The sequence below is a fragment of the Heterodontus francisci genome, chromosome 15 (assembly GCF_036365525.1).
Source record: "Heterodontus francisci isolate sHetFra1 chromosome 15, sHetFra1.hap1, whole genome shotgun sequence".
Taxonomy (NCBI): domain Eukaryota; kingdom Metazoa; phylum Chordata; class Chondrichthyes; order Heterodontiformes; family Heterodontidae; genus Heterodontus; species Heterodontus francisci.
In genome coordinates this window covers 15,963,798-15,979,154 of record NC_090385.1, presented here as the reverse complement: position 1 = coordinate 15,979,154, position 15,357 = coordinate 15,963,798, and the positions used below count along the sequence as shown (strand labels likewise).

General features: G+C 43.9%; 1 protein-coding gene across 2 annotated transcripts in view; it reads right to left on the bottom strand.

Annotated features, from left to right (window-relative positions):
• Nucleotides 1-15,357, bottom strand: part of tbc1d8b (TBC1 domain family member 8B) — an 89,257-nt gene that overhangs the window by 33,749 nt on the left and 40,151 nt on the right. Inside the window, exons 1-5 of one of the 2 annotated variants that reach the window (XM_068047148.1) lie at nt 13,944-14,045; nt 12,035-12,275; nt 5,577-5,784; nt 4,457-4,627; nt 2,307-2,483 (exon numbers count right to left, since the gene is read on the bottom strand). In XM_068047148.1, the coding sequence (XP_067903249.1) occupies nt 2,307-2,483; nt 4,457-4,627; nt 5,577-5,784; nt 12,035-12,275; nt 13,944-13,989 (843 nt within the window). In that variant the 5' untranslated portion in view covers nt 13,990-14,045. Of the gene's footprint in view, nt 1-2,306; nt 2,484-4,456; nt 4,628-5,576; nt 5,785-12,034; nt 12,276-13,943; nt 14,046-15,357 lie in introns of those variants that run through there. The other variant, XM_068047147.1, reaches the window with a different exon arrangement.

The following is a 15,357-nucleotide window of genomic DNA, read 5'->3' as shown; positions in this document are numbered from 1 at the left end:
CTTCCTGTAAGGGATAGAGGTCACGGGTTTGGGAGGTGCTGTTGAAGGAGTCCAGGCAAGTTGCTGCAGTGTCTCCTGTAGATGGTATACACTGCTGTCAGAGGGAGCAAATGTTTAAGGTGGTGGATGAGGTGCTTTGTCCTGGATGGTATCGAGCTTCATGAGTTTTATTGGAGCTGCACTCATCCAGGCAAGTGCAGAATATTCCATCACGCTTCTGACTTGTGCCTTGTAGACAGTGGATAGGTTTTGGGGAGTCAGGAGGTGAGTCATTCGCTGCATAATTCCCAGCCTCTCATCTGCTCTTGCAGCCACAGTATTTACATGGCTGGTCCTGTTAAGTTCCTGGTCAATGGTAATCCCCAGGATGCTGATGGTGGGTTGGGGGGGGGGGGGGGGGGGGGGAGATTTAGTAATGTTAATGCCACTGAATGTCAAGGAGAGGTGGTTAGACTTTCTCTTGTTGTGTGGCTTCCCTAGTATTTGGACTGAGAATAGCAATTTACAATGCAAGAACAGCAGACACAAGCACAATACCAACTTCCTTATGGTACACAAATCTAATACCCAATTTGTTGTGCCACTGGACCGCAATTAGGTTTTGAAAATTGGTATTAAAAATATGTAATAAGAATGTTGCTTGTATAAGGTACAAAACTAAATCTAGATTTAAACTTCATGCCTATACTGGGGTGGTATCAATTGACTGATGGGAAATGTTAGACGATTTTAAATTTTGCATATTCTCTTCAGACCCCACTTAACATGCATCTTTATTTGACAACTCTAGTGAATGCAGGTGAATCAGAGAAAGAAATGTCAATGACAGGGAATGGAATATTTCTCTCTCTTCCCCCCCCCCCCCCCCCCCCCCCACTGCATCCCCCCAACCTCCACTCCATGTGTAAGCATCAAGCTCTCCCCAGTCAGCTAAGTGTCTACTCTTCATTCACAGTCAATTCATTCAAATTATTTGATAATTGTAAATGTGTTGATCAGTGAATGTCCAGTTTTATAAATTGCTGGCTTTTTTTGAAAAGACGATTCCATATTTTAGTGCTAAAAACTTCAAATTAGCTCCTTTTACTTGACTTGTACAATGTGCTCCAACCTCAACTTCAGAAATGTATCCTCTACTGCACATATGTGAATATTTCCATTTTTCACTCCAGTCAACCCCATACGCTCATGGCAACTTGTGTAATATTATAGGCAGCTTACTTCACTTGACTCATCCCCACTGGGAGCTCAGTTGAGAATTACCTAATGGGTTTTATATGTTGCCTGTGCAGGCAGCAGTGGGAGGGGGGGGGGGGGGGGGGGGAGACCTGAATCCACAGTACTGCCCACCCTCATTTTGCAACATATTTTTAAATAAAGTTACAAATGCCACAAAAAAAAAATAACCTGGAGGTTTTTTTTTAAAAGCATAACTATTTCAGTCCAGCATTTCAAAGCATTTGTGTATTGCAGCAATATATCATACTGAGTATACTAAATTACACCCTAACAAGGTAAACCTGCAAGTCAACAAACCATAATTCAACTAAACATATTTATCCATTTCACTGAAGGCCACAACAGAAATCAAATTCAAATTCAAATTTGGGCCTCCTTATCTCGAGAGACAATGGATACGCGCCTGGAGGTGGTCAGTGGTTTGTGAAGCAGCGCCTGGAGTGGCTATAAAGGCCAATTCTGGAGTGACAGGCTCTTCCACAGGTGCTGCAGACTTATAACCCGTAACTGCTGCCTTCCGTGTTGTTTCAGTCGCTGTGAGGCAACTATGGAGTGACCTCTCCATGGCGCATGCCTGGGCAAATTTATGGAGGTTGAGAGTTGCCCAGTCGTCAAAACCCCCCTCTCGGCCTTTCTGGTGGGGTCCAAAGGAGTGCAGGACACGACGTTTGGCACCAGTATGGCTGCAGGAACCGCCGGAAACATGCCAAAGGTGACACATGACCGCCTACGGGGTTCCGCTCCGGATTTTCTGTTAGGGTTTACTCCCTTAGCCTTGGTCTCTCCCGAGACGCCCACAAGGCAGTGGGGTTGTTGGGGGAAATAATATTGCTATTTTAGAAGTTTCAACTAAAATGTTACCTATTTCCAGGTGGTGCACATAATTCTGCATAATATTTAATTTTAGGCTCTGTCCCACTAGTTCTCATGGTAGCTACACATCCATTCTTGAATGTGAAGGTGATCATTTGGCTGCTTTTACTGGTTGGAAGCACAGCCTTTTTATCAGATACAACAGAAATGATGCAACAAAATGCTCAGCAGTATTTAATGCACTGGTTATTTACCATTTTTGAATCCAGATTTTCTGCATCTTGTGGGTGAAAGACTGTCATCAGTGCTTCAGTATTAACTGTTTTACTGCTTTCTTTAAGCAGTGCACTGGGTTGATCACCAGTAAATGAAGGTAAACCATCATGGCCAAAGAAAGTGTTTTTTTCCTGAGAACTCTTTCGACATGATTCCTACGAAGAAAGAAAAAAAAAATTGTACCATGGGTCGGGTCAGGTTGTCAGAGAGAGCAGCCTGTACATTGTTCTAGAGAAGGAATGTGTTCGATAGGTGAAATAGGTTCAACTCATCTAAGAGAGCAAAATACTGTGGATGCTGGAAATCTGAGACAGAAAGAGTGTTGGAAACAAACACTCAGTAGGTTTTGGCAGCATCTGTGAAGAGAGAAACAGAGTTAACATTTCAGGTCACGACCCTTCACCGCTGAAGGATCACTGAACCAAAACGCTCACGCTGTTTTTCTCTCCACAGATGCTGCTGGTTTCCAACATTTTCTGCCTCAATCTCATCATGCTTTATGGTCAAAATCATTTCCTATCTAGTTACACCATGTTTCAAAAAGAGTGACAAAATTACAGATAATAAAGGATTTAGCTTCCCTATTCTAGTCAATACTACCTAGTCAAAATTAATGATTGCTTTAATTGACATGAAAATTATGGCCATTTTCACATAGCATTTAATGGCATCAAATATATTATGTAAATATATTTTCCTGATCCCCCAGTGATGTGTGTAAACAGTCAGCAGCACCGTATCAGCCGCTGAGCATCACAAGATATTTTTTTTAAGTGAGACAACAAATACTCTGTTCAGATCGAACAGAAAGCTGCCAGGTCGCTAAAGGTACCTGTAAAGCAGGTTTACAGTTAACAGAAATGTTATATGTACTCTTAATGCAATCTGGTTTAAGCACCGACTCTCAACCCGATTATTTCATCAGCCGGTTGGTAGTTCTCCATTTTTCTTTCAATGGCGCGAGGACACCGAAGAGGCACAGTAGTGCCATATAATAAAGTTTTACCACACATGAAAAGTAGAATTTGATTCATCTCTCTAAAAGCATTGGATTTTAAGCCAATGAAAAATAGGAACACAGAATAAAGGTTGGCAAAGGAAACCTGACCGGGCCCGAATGCGTGACCCGACCTGTCATCAGGTCCCATCGGGATTGGGTCGGGTAGCAGGCCTTTACATCAGCACATGGGTAAACGCCTGCTATCCAACCCGACCCCGACGGGGCCCGACGATGTGTCGGGTTTGGGTCAGGAATTTCACATACAAGGCTATCCAACAGGTCATTGCAGTGCTTTAACACAGAATATTTGGACATTACCTTGACTCAAGTAGTAGCACTCTCGTCTCGAAGTCAGCAGATCATGGGTTCAAGACCTACTCCAGAGACTCGAGCACTAACCCAGGCTGACTATTCAGTGTAGTTCTGAAGGAGTGCTGCACTGTTGGAGTCACCATCTTTCAGATAAAATGTTAAAATAATGCACTGCTTGCCCTCTCAGAGACATAAAAGATTGCATGGCATAATTCAAAGAACAGTATTGGTGTTCTCCCACTGTCCTAACCAATATTTATCATTCATCCATCATGAAATAATCTTATCCAGTCATTTATTTGATTTCAGTTTGAGGGGCCTTGCTGTGTGAAATTTAGTTGCTATGCTTCCTACATTATAACACTTTGGGATGTCCTGAGGTTATGAAACGCACTATAATTACTTTCCATAGTTAGGGGTAATACTGTGCAATGTTATTGCCATGCAGCTTTTATTCTGATCTCTGACTCAGGATATAATCTGCTTTGAATGCAAGTCTTAAAGGCATTTTGGTTCTTGCTTTATTTGGGACTTGACTGTCACATGCCATCCCTAGCCAATAAGGCAGGTAACCTGCTCATAGGATTCAGCCAACTAAAAACACATGCTAGCAGACCCATGGGAGAAGCCCAGGAATAACATCATCATCAGTGAGCAAGAGTACAAGTTCAGACGCTTGCTGTGCAAGATGACGGGTACAAACTGCAGTCCCATAATTTCACAGCAGGCGTTCTGGAACTCAAACTACATGCACCACCAAATTTCAGGGCCACTTTTGTAAGTAGTACACATCACAATCTCTCAAAAGGTCTTTACCTCTTCATTTCCCAAAGCGCGTGGTGCACTTGTGCCACAGTTCAGTTTTCCTTCCAATTTCTTCACAAGGCCTTCGCTGTCTTTAATTTCAGTGAAGCGGAAAGTTATTTTACATCTGGTACTGAAGGAGATGTGTTTGCCTGAGCTGTCCGGCGTGTCCATACCCATGACCTGTCAGAGACCTCATATCAATTTGATGTCTGCATTTTCACAACCTAAAGCTAACTTATGGCATGTAGGGAGTAGAAAGGGGCGTGGAGAAAGGTGACAAAAATATTGGAAATAGTTTAACTGCAGAGATATGTTTTGCGATTCATAATTGCAATATGGAACAATCTGTTTTACAGCACTTGTACATAAATTTGAGCAGGACGATATTGCTTTCATAAACCTCAATACTATAAAGCTGCAGTTTGCTATGTTGCAACAACCAAAACATTAATTCTGATTAGCTAACATACCTAACATTGCAGCAACGTTTTTGAGAAAACAGGATACCATTCTTACGCAAGAATTTATAGCCCTATTTACACTAAAACTGGAGCAGCGTGAAAGCGAAAGCCCTTCGAGCATAAAACTGATAATGCAACTCTGCCAGTAGAGCAATACAGGTATAAATTGAAACATGAAATGCTCACTACCAGGTCAGTAGGTTTCAGATCAGCATCGCTCTGGAGTAAAATGTTTAAGCAATGTAGAACTGGGAACAATGAACCTGGTCATTTTTCAAATTTTTAACCCTTTTCCCAGCCATCAACACCACCCCGCACCCTTTCCCCACCAAAAAGGCAAACAGTGAAAATGATACTCATGGTACACTCATCCTCCAAATTCTTCTCCTTTTCCTCTAACAAAGTGCCTAGCTCCCTGATACCTCCTTGTAAAGACAGCAGCAGAAAAACTTTGCAACCTGAACCTACAATGTAGGTTAATAAGCTTCCTCGATGCAAATGTAGTGTAAATATTTTCACTGTAGTTCCCAGAGAAGGCACTTTTAAGCTGGATTTATAAGCTAAGGCTTAAAACCCAGTTATGAAATATCCAAGAAAAATTTGAAATGAGTTTTTCCCTGGACATTTTTAACACTAAACGTTAAACAATTCTGTTCATTAAATATTACCTCCCGCAAAGGAATGATAACATTGCATTGACTCCCATCCTGGCTACTGAAGCAGATGTAATTATCGGCAATGAACATTTTTCCAAATGCGTGGGCATGGCAAAAAGGGATCCAAAGAAAACAGTCAAGTATGTCATCCAGATTTTCTTCCCTGGGGAGCCTGAAGAGTGCTGTGAAATATTCATTCCTCGCTCGATTCTCCAAACCTCTAAAGAAAAAGAAAAACGAATGCAACCAATGTAACACAAAGAAAACTGGCTTTTTCAGTAATTAGGAAAAAAGAATTTAGACTGTACGCCTCAATGCGCAATGCCTGACAGATAAGCTCAGCCTGCATTCAGAACTATCCCATTGTCCAATGCATCAATCAACACTGGACAGCATCGTCTGTGTGCTGTCGGAAATACTTTAAATCCAATATATTTTCCATTAGAATACCTACATGGAAGTTGAACTTTGTGAAAAAAATAAGGAACACATTACCCATATTGAGCAATCTAAACTATTTTGTTTATTTACAAATAGGAATTCCCTCCATCCTGGGATGGATGGTAGGACAAGGAAATCATCATGTGTTAGTTAATTAAATTTCTTCCCAATTTATGTCACCTGATCACTAACTCTTACAGCTCACATTCTAAATCGATTGATTCCTTTTTCCACTGAGTCACCACAGAAGAACCCTCACGACGAAGAACAGCAATAAAATGTACCTATTTAATTTTGGTGGAGGGGTTTGGTCCACTATATTGGGCATTAAATGTCATCACATTCATATGCCAAGTTAAACAGTGGATTCACCACCACAGCATGAACATCACTCTGTGCCAAGCTGATATATATTAATGATTTAGATAAGGGAACTAAATGTAATATCTCCAAATTTGCAGATGACAAAACTGTGTGGGAGGGTGAGTTGTGAGGAGGATGCAGAGAGGCTTCAGGGTGATTTGGACAAGTTGAGTGAGTGGGCAGATGCAGTATAATGTGGATAAATATGAGGTTATCCACTTTGGTAGCAAAAAACAGGAAGGCAGATTATCTGGACGGTTATATACTGAGAGAGGGGAATATGCAATGAGACCTGGGTCCATGAGGAAAGGCATCTACACCCTCATTTACAAGCGGATGGGGGAGAGGGCAGAAATCAGAAATTGGCGGCCCATCTCACTGCTTAATGTTGACTACAAGATTCTGTCCAAAGTCATAGCCAGTCGAGTCAAATCTGCTCTGGAGTTGGTGATCCACCCCGATCAGACCTGTACTGTACCCGGCAGGAAGATCTCGGATAGTCTCGTGCTACTCAGGGATACGATCGCCTACGTACGGGACAGGAGGGTGCACACCTGCCTCATCAGCCTGGACCAGGAGAAGGCTTTTGACAGGATATCGCACACCTACATGATGGACGTGCTTTCCAAAATTGGGTTTGGGGAGGGAATGTGCAATTGGATCCTACTGCTCTACACAAACATCAGTAGCGCAGTCTCAATCAATGGGTGGGAATCGGAAAGTTTCCCGATCAAATCTGGAGTCAGACAGGGCTGTCCTCTCTCCCCGGTCTTGTTTGTTTGCTGTATTGAACCCTTTGCTGAGTCTATTAGGAAGGATGCGAGCATAAGAGAGGTGACAAATCCCAGGCAGAGGGGGCACTCAGGTTAAAACCTCCCTGTACATGGATGACGTCGCCGTCTTCTGCTCGGATCCGCTGCCCGTGCGCAGACTGATGAGCATCTGTGACCAGTTCGAACTGGCCTCGGGAGCCAAAGTTAACCACGGCAAGAGCGAGGCCATGTTCTTTGGGAACTGGGCTGACCGATCCTTTGTCCTCTTCACCGTCAGGTCAGATTACCTGAAGGTGCTGGGGATATGGTTCGGAAGGGCCGGGGCGTGCACCAAAACCTGGGAGGAGCGAGTAGCCAAGCTACAACAAAACTTGAGCATGTGGGGGCAGCGATCTCTCTCCATTGTGGGTAAGAACCTGTTCATCAGGTGCGAGGCTCTCACCTTGTTGCTGTACGTGGCGCAGGTCTGGCCCATACCCCACTCCTGCGCTGTGGCGGTCACCCGAGCCATTTTCCGCTTCATCTGGGGATCTAAAATGGACCGGGTCCGGAGGGACACGATGTTCAAATCTCTGGATAAGGGCGGGAAAAATGTACCCAACGTGGCCCTCATCCTGATGACCACCTTCGTGTGCGGCTGCATCAAGCTGTGTGTAGACCTCCAGTACACAAACTCCAAGTGTCACTACGTGCTGAGGTTCTATCTGTCCCCGGTGTTACAAAGGATGGGCCTGGTCACATTGCCGCGGAATGCTCCATGCAGTTGGGTCATGCCGTACCACCTATCCTTCGTGGAGCAGTTTCTGCGGGAAAACACCTTTGACCACCGGTCCATCAGGCAGTGGTCTGCACGGAATGTTCTCAAGGCCCTACGGGAAAAGGAGACGGTGGATCCTGTCGGATGGTTCCCCGAGCAGACCGTCAAAGTCATTTGGCGGAATGCCTCATCACCAGAACTTTCAAACAACCACCAAGACGTAGCTTGGCTGGTGGTGAGAAGAGCCCTCCCCGTCAGATCCTTCATGCACACCCGAAGTCTCGCCCCGTCGGTCAGTGGCTGTGGTGGGGAAGAGACGGTTGCCCACCTCCTCCTGGAATGTGTCTTCGCAAAGCAGGTGTGGAAAGAGAAGCAATGGTTTTTGTTGAGGTTCACCCCAAGCAGCTCTGTAACACAGGAGTCTGTGCTCTACGGGCTGTTCCCAGGGACGCACACCGAGACAAACATCAACTGCTGCTGGAGGACTATCAATTCGGTGAAAGACGCCCTTTGGTCTGCCCGAAACTTGCTGGTCTTCCAGCGCAAAGAGTTGTCCACCACCGAATGTTGCAGACTGGCACATTCCAAGGTCCAGGACTACGTGCTGAGGGACGCACTAAAGCTTGGGGCAGCCGCAGCAAAGGCTCAATGGGGAAAGACCACAGTGTAAGGTCCCCCCACCAAGCTGAACTGACGGGCTGGATCCATGGGAAACCCCTCGAACTGTATCGTTAATATTTTCATTTGCTGTAAATGTAAAACTGTAATTGGCATGACAATTGTGAAATGGAAGGGTTGTGAAGAAACTCATGATAGTATTGAAGGAAAATGATCTCCCTTGCAATGTTTGTATTTTTTGGTGCTGTTTGAAAATGTTTGGCAATGTAATTTTCACAAAATTTTATGAATAAAGTATATTTTGGAAATTTTTTTAAAAATGCAATGAGACCTGGGTGTTCCTGTACACCAGTCGCTGAATGCAAGCATGCAGGTCCAACAGGCAAAAGGCAAATGGTATGTTGGACTTCATAGCGAAAGGATTAGAGTACAGGAGCAGGGATGTCTTGCTGCAATTATACAGGGCCTTGGTGAGGCCACATCTGGAATACTGTGTGCAGTTTTGGTCTCCTTATCTGAGGATGTTCTTGCTATAGAGGGAGTGCAGCAAAGGTTTACCAGACTGATTCCTGGGATGGCGAGACTGACATATGAGGAGAGATTGGGTCGGTTAGGATTATATTCGCTGGAGTTCAGAAGAGGGGGTATTTCATAGAAACCTATAAAATTCTGGCAGGACTTGACACGGTAGATGCAGGAAGGATGTTCCCGATGGTGGGGGGAGTCCAGATCCAGGGATCATAGTCCAGGGGTAAACCTTTCAGGACTGAGATGAGGAGAAATTTCTTCACCCAGAGAGTGGTGAACCTGTGGAATTCACTACCACAGAAAGCAGTTGAGGCCAAAACATTGTATGCTTTCAAGAAGGAGTTATATATAGCTCTTGGGTCTAAAGGGATCAAAAGATATGGGGGGAAAGTGGGAACAGGTTACGGAGTTGGATGATCAGCCACGATCATAATGAATGACAGGGCAGGCTGGAAGGGCCGAATGGCCTACTCCTGCTCCTATTTTCTATGTTTCTCTGAGCACCAGTGAAGTGGCTGTTTTAAAATAAGAGGAATTTGAAGTCTCATACATTCATGATTTCATCATCTTACTCAGGACCAGATTCAACTTCCATACTGGTACAACCCGAGGAACAAAAGGCAACGCCTTCCAGTTTCCTTTCACGAAGCAAGTAGCTCCCTAGCATTCATGAAAGGTAGCAAGCAGAGTCAGCATTAACAGGAAGGTGTGGCAAGGCCCTTATCTAACAGCATCCAAAGTTATGTGAGGATTGCAACACAACACACCTAAGGGATAAAACCGCATTCTAACACCTGTGCAAGTAAAGTTTTTACATTTACATTTTTATGCAAGTCGTCACTATTGACTCCCAAATTCTCTGACCAAATCCTCAGAGGAGCCAGTCAAGTGAAAGTCCTGCAGATTGACATGCCGTATTTGACTGCTTGGGTTACAACATATTGTCTATCTGGAATTTTGTTTTTTTCATTCGTTCATGGAATGTGAGCGTCACTGGCTCGGCCAGATTTACTGCCCATCCCTAATTGCCCTTGAGAAGGTGGTGGTGAGCTGCCTTCTTGAACTGCCGCAATACATATGATCTAGGTACACGCACAATGCCGTTAACAAGGGAGTTCCAAGTTTTTGACCCAGCGACAGTGAATGAGCTGTGATATAGTTCCAAGTAAGGCTGGTGTATGGCTTCGAGAGGAACTTGCACTTAGTGGTGTTCCCATGCACCTGCTGCCCTTGTCCTTCCAGGTAGCACAGGTCGCGGATTTGAAAGGTGCTGTCGAAGGAGGCTTAACGAGTTGCTGCAGTATATCTTGTAGATGGTACACACTGCTGCCAGTGGTAGGGGGAGTGAATGTTTAAGGTGCTGGATAGGGTGCCGATCAAGCAGGCTATTTTGTCCTGGAAGGTGACAAGCTCAAGAGTTGTTGGAGCAGCCCTCATCCAGGCAAGTGGACAGTATTTTATCACACTTCTGATGTGTCTCATAGATGGTGGACAGGTTTTGGGAAGTTAGGAGTCGTTATTTGCCACAGAATTGCCAGGCTCTGACCGGCTCTTGTAGCCACAGTATTTATATGGCTGGTCCAGTTAAAGTTTCTGGTTAATGGTAACCCCAGGGTGTTGACAGTGGGGGATTAAGTGATGGCAATACCATTGAATGTCAAGGGGAGGTGGTTAGACTCTCTCTTGCTGGAGATGATCACTGCCTGCATTGACCATTTTGGGCCTCTGTCAATGCCACAGTTCATCTGCCTGCTTGCAGCACACATAACTGGCCTCAGCGGCACCCATTTCTATCTTCTCTCCATCCTTTGTAAACAAGCCTCCTGTTTTCCATTTGGTATCTGCCTGTTATCCCTGTTAGTACAGCCCAAATTGATGAATCACAGGCACAAACCGCTAAATAATCTTCTTGACACAAAGCATTAAATCAACGTTTAACATGAAATGTTACATGGCTTCCCAGTGCTCAGGAGCAACAGGTCCAAGGACCAGGTCATTCTAGGCCAGCAATGAATGATCAATGTGATGGTGGGGGAGGTCAAAAGAATTGAAGAACCGAGATAAACCTACCCCGGTAAAATTATCAAGATAAAGTGAAGGAGAAAACCTTTTACACCAAATTATCATAACCAGTAATACATCTTCTGTCTTGTGGAGTTATAAAATCTCAGAACGTTTAAAAAAAGCAAAATACTGCAGACGCTAGAAATCTGAAATAAAAACAAGAAATGCTGGAAATACTCAGCAGGTCTGGCAGCATCTGTGGAGAGAGAAGCAGAGTTAATGTTTCAGGTCAGTGACCCTTCTTCAGAATGTTATTCTTGACACAAAGCATTAGATAATTACTTTGAGGGTCATTCCTGTGACTCATCAATCTGGGCTGTTTTAACAGAGATAACAGAAGGCTTATCTACAAAGGATGGAGATTGGATAGAAATGGGTGTTGTTCAGACCAGGCAGATGAATAGTGGTGTTGAAAGAGGCTCAAAATGGTCTGCCAGTCAAGTTAAGGAACACTCAACCAGGGAATAGAGTGCCTCAGCAAAACACTCCAAAAAGGTGCAGAAAACAAAATGAAAAAGGAAGACACAAAAAGGTAGAAGCAACACAAGATTATCTTACAAAATATTATATTCATATGGCATTTTCATTGCGATATATGTAAGAATACCAAGAGGTGGGATAAAGGCTCGTTACTGAGTGCCCATTCTCAGTTGCCTTACTTGGGGAGCTATTAAGCGAGTGTCAAGGGCATTCACAGGAAGAAAACAAAACACAGGCCTCATTGTTAAACATGCATTACTCTTAATTTCTTCATTTGCAAATAAAGCATTTACAGATGGCAAAGAGGTGCAAACATTTTACAACCTGCAATTCATAATATTACGAGGTTTCTTGTTATGAATTTCATACCTTGGGCAAAATTAATAGCCTGGAACCAAACATTTCTCATACTTACATCACACCACAAAGCAACATTTGTCCATTACCTCTTTGTTATTTGTAAAGGGTCACTGAGTGATAAATCAGTCTCAAACGTTTCCTTGTCAAATAATCTCTTTACAGCATAATCTGCAAGCTGCTCCATCAGCAGAAAGGTTTCATTTAAATGCACGAACATTGAAAAATAATAGTCTTCTCCGTGACTGCAAATGTGTATACTCTCGGACAGGATGACACTCACAGTCTTCTCAAGTTTTGATATTTCATCCCAGGAAATGATAAATTTAACTAGAAGTTAAACAGAAGTTGCAAAATCAGTACAAATATATAAGAAGTAATTATTACTCCCTCTCTGGATATTAGCAAAAAAAAATGATGTTAATTATATTAGGTATATTAAGTAATTGCATCCCAACGACACAAGGCAAAGATAAGCAGTAGAATTGAGAGTAATTATTTAACAGTTTGGGGACCTGCGTAACATTTACTGCTCCATGAGTATAACACCCCACATGTAGATTATAGTGAGCTTTAATAGGAGAGGGAATGAAGTTAGTCAGTCCTAGGCCACTCTCATCAGCAAATGCCTGAGCAGGAAGTCTCCATACCCACCTTTCCAATGGGGAATGATGTGATTACTTCAAAATTGTGTGTGTGTGGGAGCCCCCTGCAAGCATTAGCACATCTTTGGCGACCCCTTACACAAACTTCCATTGCACAAAAAGAAAATAATGTTAACATTGCAGAGAACATTAATATATATTCAGCTACAGGAGAAGTACACTATCTGCAAACAACACAGAAAAATACAAAAGTCAACAGAAATTTGATGACTTTGTAGATCCCAGTTAGAAAATGTGGGTTACTTTTAAACTCCTAGGGCTGAATTTTACACCCCCCCTCAAAGACCGTGAAGGTGGCCGGGGATGGGGCGCAAAATGGAGCAGGAAGCTCGGGGGGGGGGGAAACTTTACGCAGGGCAGCGGCGGCGAAAAACAGCCCGCCCACCCCAGGCCAATCAAGGCCCTTAAGTGGCCAATTAATGGCAACTAAGGGCCTCCACCTCTGCCACCAGGGGGATTTTACCCGTGGCCGGTCAGGCAGTCCAGGCCTGAGAAAAGCTGCCCGACAAAAGTAGGCAGCATTGTGACAGTCTTGGGGGAGGGTGGAGGGGAATTCATGATCAGACACCCTGTGCCCGGAGGGCTGCCCCCGATGCCCCAACCACCCCCAACATGCCACCCCCCCCGCCCCCGTCCTCCCAATTGACTACCCATACTACACCAGGGCCTGACCGATTGACCCCAGTGAGGCCCCAAAAACCTACCTGTTCTCCGGGGCTCCCCGACTTCTTCTGTCTTCAGCTGGGTTGCAGTTCCAGCAGTATGCTGGGACAGAGCTGCCAGCCCGCTGACTGGCTGACAGCTCCATTAGGCGGGACTTGCTGCCTCAATGAGGTGGAAGTCCCGCCTCAGACCAATTAAAGGCCTGGGGACCGCAAAATGTGCCCACCGAGGGTAAAATTCAGTCCCTGGTGCATAACTTTGACTTTGAATGATAATGTAAAACAGTTGACATCAATTCTATTGCAATGAAAATGGAAAAGCTGTATAACAGGTATAATCAATATCATCCATTTCGCACGCCAAAATTACCCTCCTTGTCCTCATATCACTCCAGTCTTGCTCAGCCCATCTCTGTAATCTCCTGTAGCCTATGCTCCTCTGCATCCTTTGTTCTGTTGATTCTGGCCTTTTATGCCTTGCCTGCACTTTTCAACCAGGTTTTTAGTTACCTAATCCTTCTCTTCATGGTTGAATATCCAGTTTCCTGATGTGCCTCAAGATGTTCTTTTACGTTAAGGACGTTTTATAAATGCAGCTGTTGTGGGGAAACACTGAAATTCGCACAAAAAAATGGAGGTTGGTAAAGAGTGGGGTGATGGGCAAGCTGTACCTAGTATTGATGAACTGGAGTTTCTGTAGGGTGGCGCAAAACACATCGCAGAGGTTGTGTCTGGAAGTCACACAAAGATAAGGAGTTCAGCTGTGGTAGGGTGCAGTAAGGGCAGAGGCAACGATGTTGTAGAGATGGAGAAGATATGAGCTCGAAAGTTAAGGCAAGGCTGAACAGGACACAGTAGTTATGCATCGTCTGGTTCTGAGCAAGCAGCCTGGAAAGAGATGAATGCAACAGCAATCACATTGTACGGAACACTGAAAGCAACTGGAGTAAGTTCCAGGGAAACAAGCACATGCAGCATGGGCTCCTTGTCCAGATCAATTTAACCCAATTTTATATTTAGGAAATAATGTGCATTTGTATAGCACCTCGTCATCTGGATCATGTACTCAAGTCCTAATGGGACTTGAACCTACAACTATCTGGCTCAGAAATGACAATGCTATGTACGTTGAAAAGAAAAATCTTTTGTTGTGAGACGAGAGCAGACTCCAGTGATTTCTAATGACGCCTACCCCTTCAGTTAGCACACAGCTACTGATTTTTTCCTGGTTTTCTCTGCTTCTCCTAGCATCTCCACTGTGACAACAGTTGTCTTTGAAAACTGTCAAGAAAGTTTCATTTAAAGCTGCATTTGATGTAGCAGCCAAATTTGGCAATAGCTCAGTGCCTTTTGCTTTTAAAAGTAGGTGAGATTTAATTACCCATCCTTCATGTTCTCAGAAGATGAACATTAAATTTGTCTGCCAAATGGGCAAGATGTTTAAAATATGTTGTAGACATCTGCAATGATGAAGCTGGAAACAGAAGCAGAGAAATTTCAAAGTAGCAGTGTTGGGACTCAAAAGGTCACTGGCAGTTCTGTTAGTGGGCTTGAAAGGAAAAATGTCACTTTAAAATAAGGTATTTTTTAAAAATCTAATAACCCATCGCTATGGACAAAATTCTAGGTGAAGGAGAGAGAGAGTGTTTTAGCTTTCATCAAAAATTACTTTATCCCCCCCAAAACCATTTTAGGTCTCTGTCATGTTAAGGAGCCTCTCAATTGATGTTAGTTGCACCGACTTTGCCAGGTTTAGACACCACTCAGATGCTGAACTCAGTTCTTCATAGTTCACTGCTATTCCCATAACAGAAAGCTGCTTTCTGACAAGGCAAGAGTTTTTAAAGCCATTCTCCTACAGTAGCAATATTGCTGAAAACAGACATTTTGTCGAAGCTTTTCGTCTTGCACTCATCAGGACAAATCGCAAGAATACCAATGTAAGGGAAAGCACCAAATTTAGACTGGATGAGAACAGAATGCTGATTGGTTGGCAAGTGGACTCTGATTGGTAGAGGTGTTGCCATGTAGAATGTAGCAGTTTGTGGTGTCTGACAGTTAAATGCCAAGCTTTGTAGGGGGTAG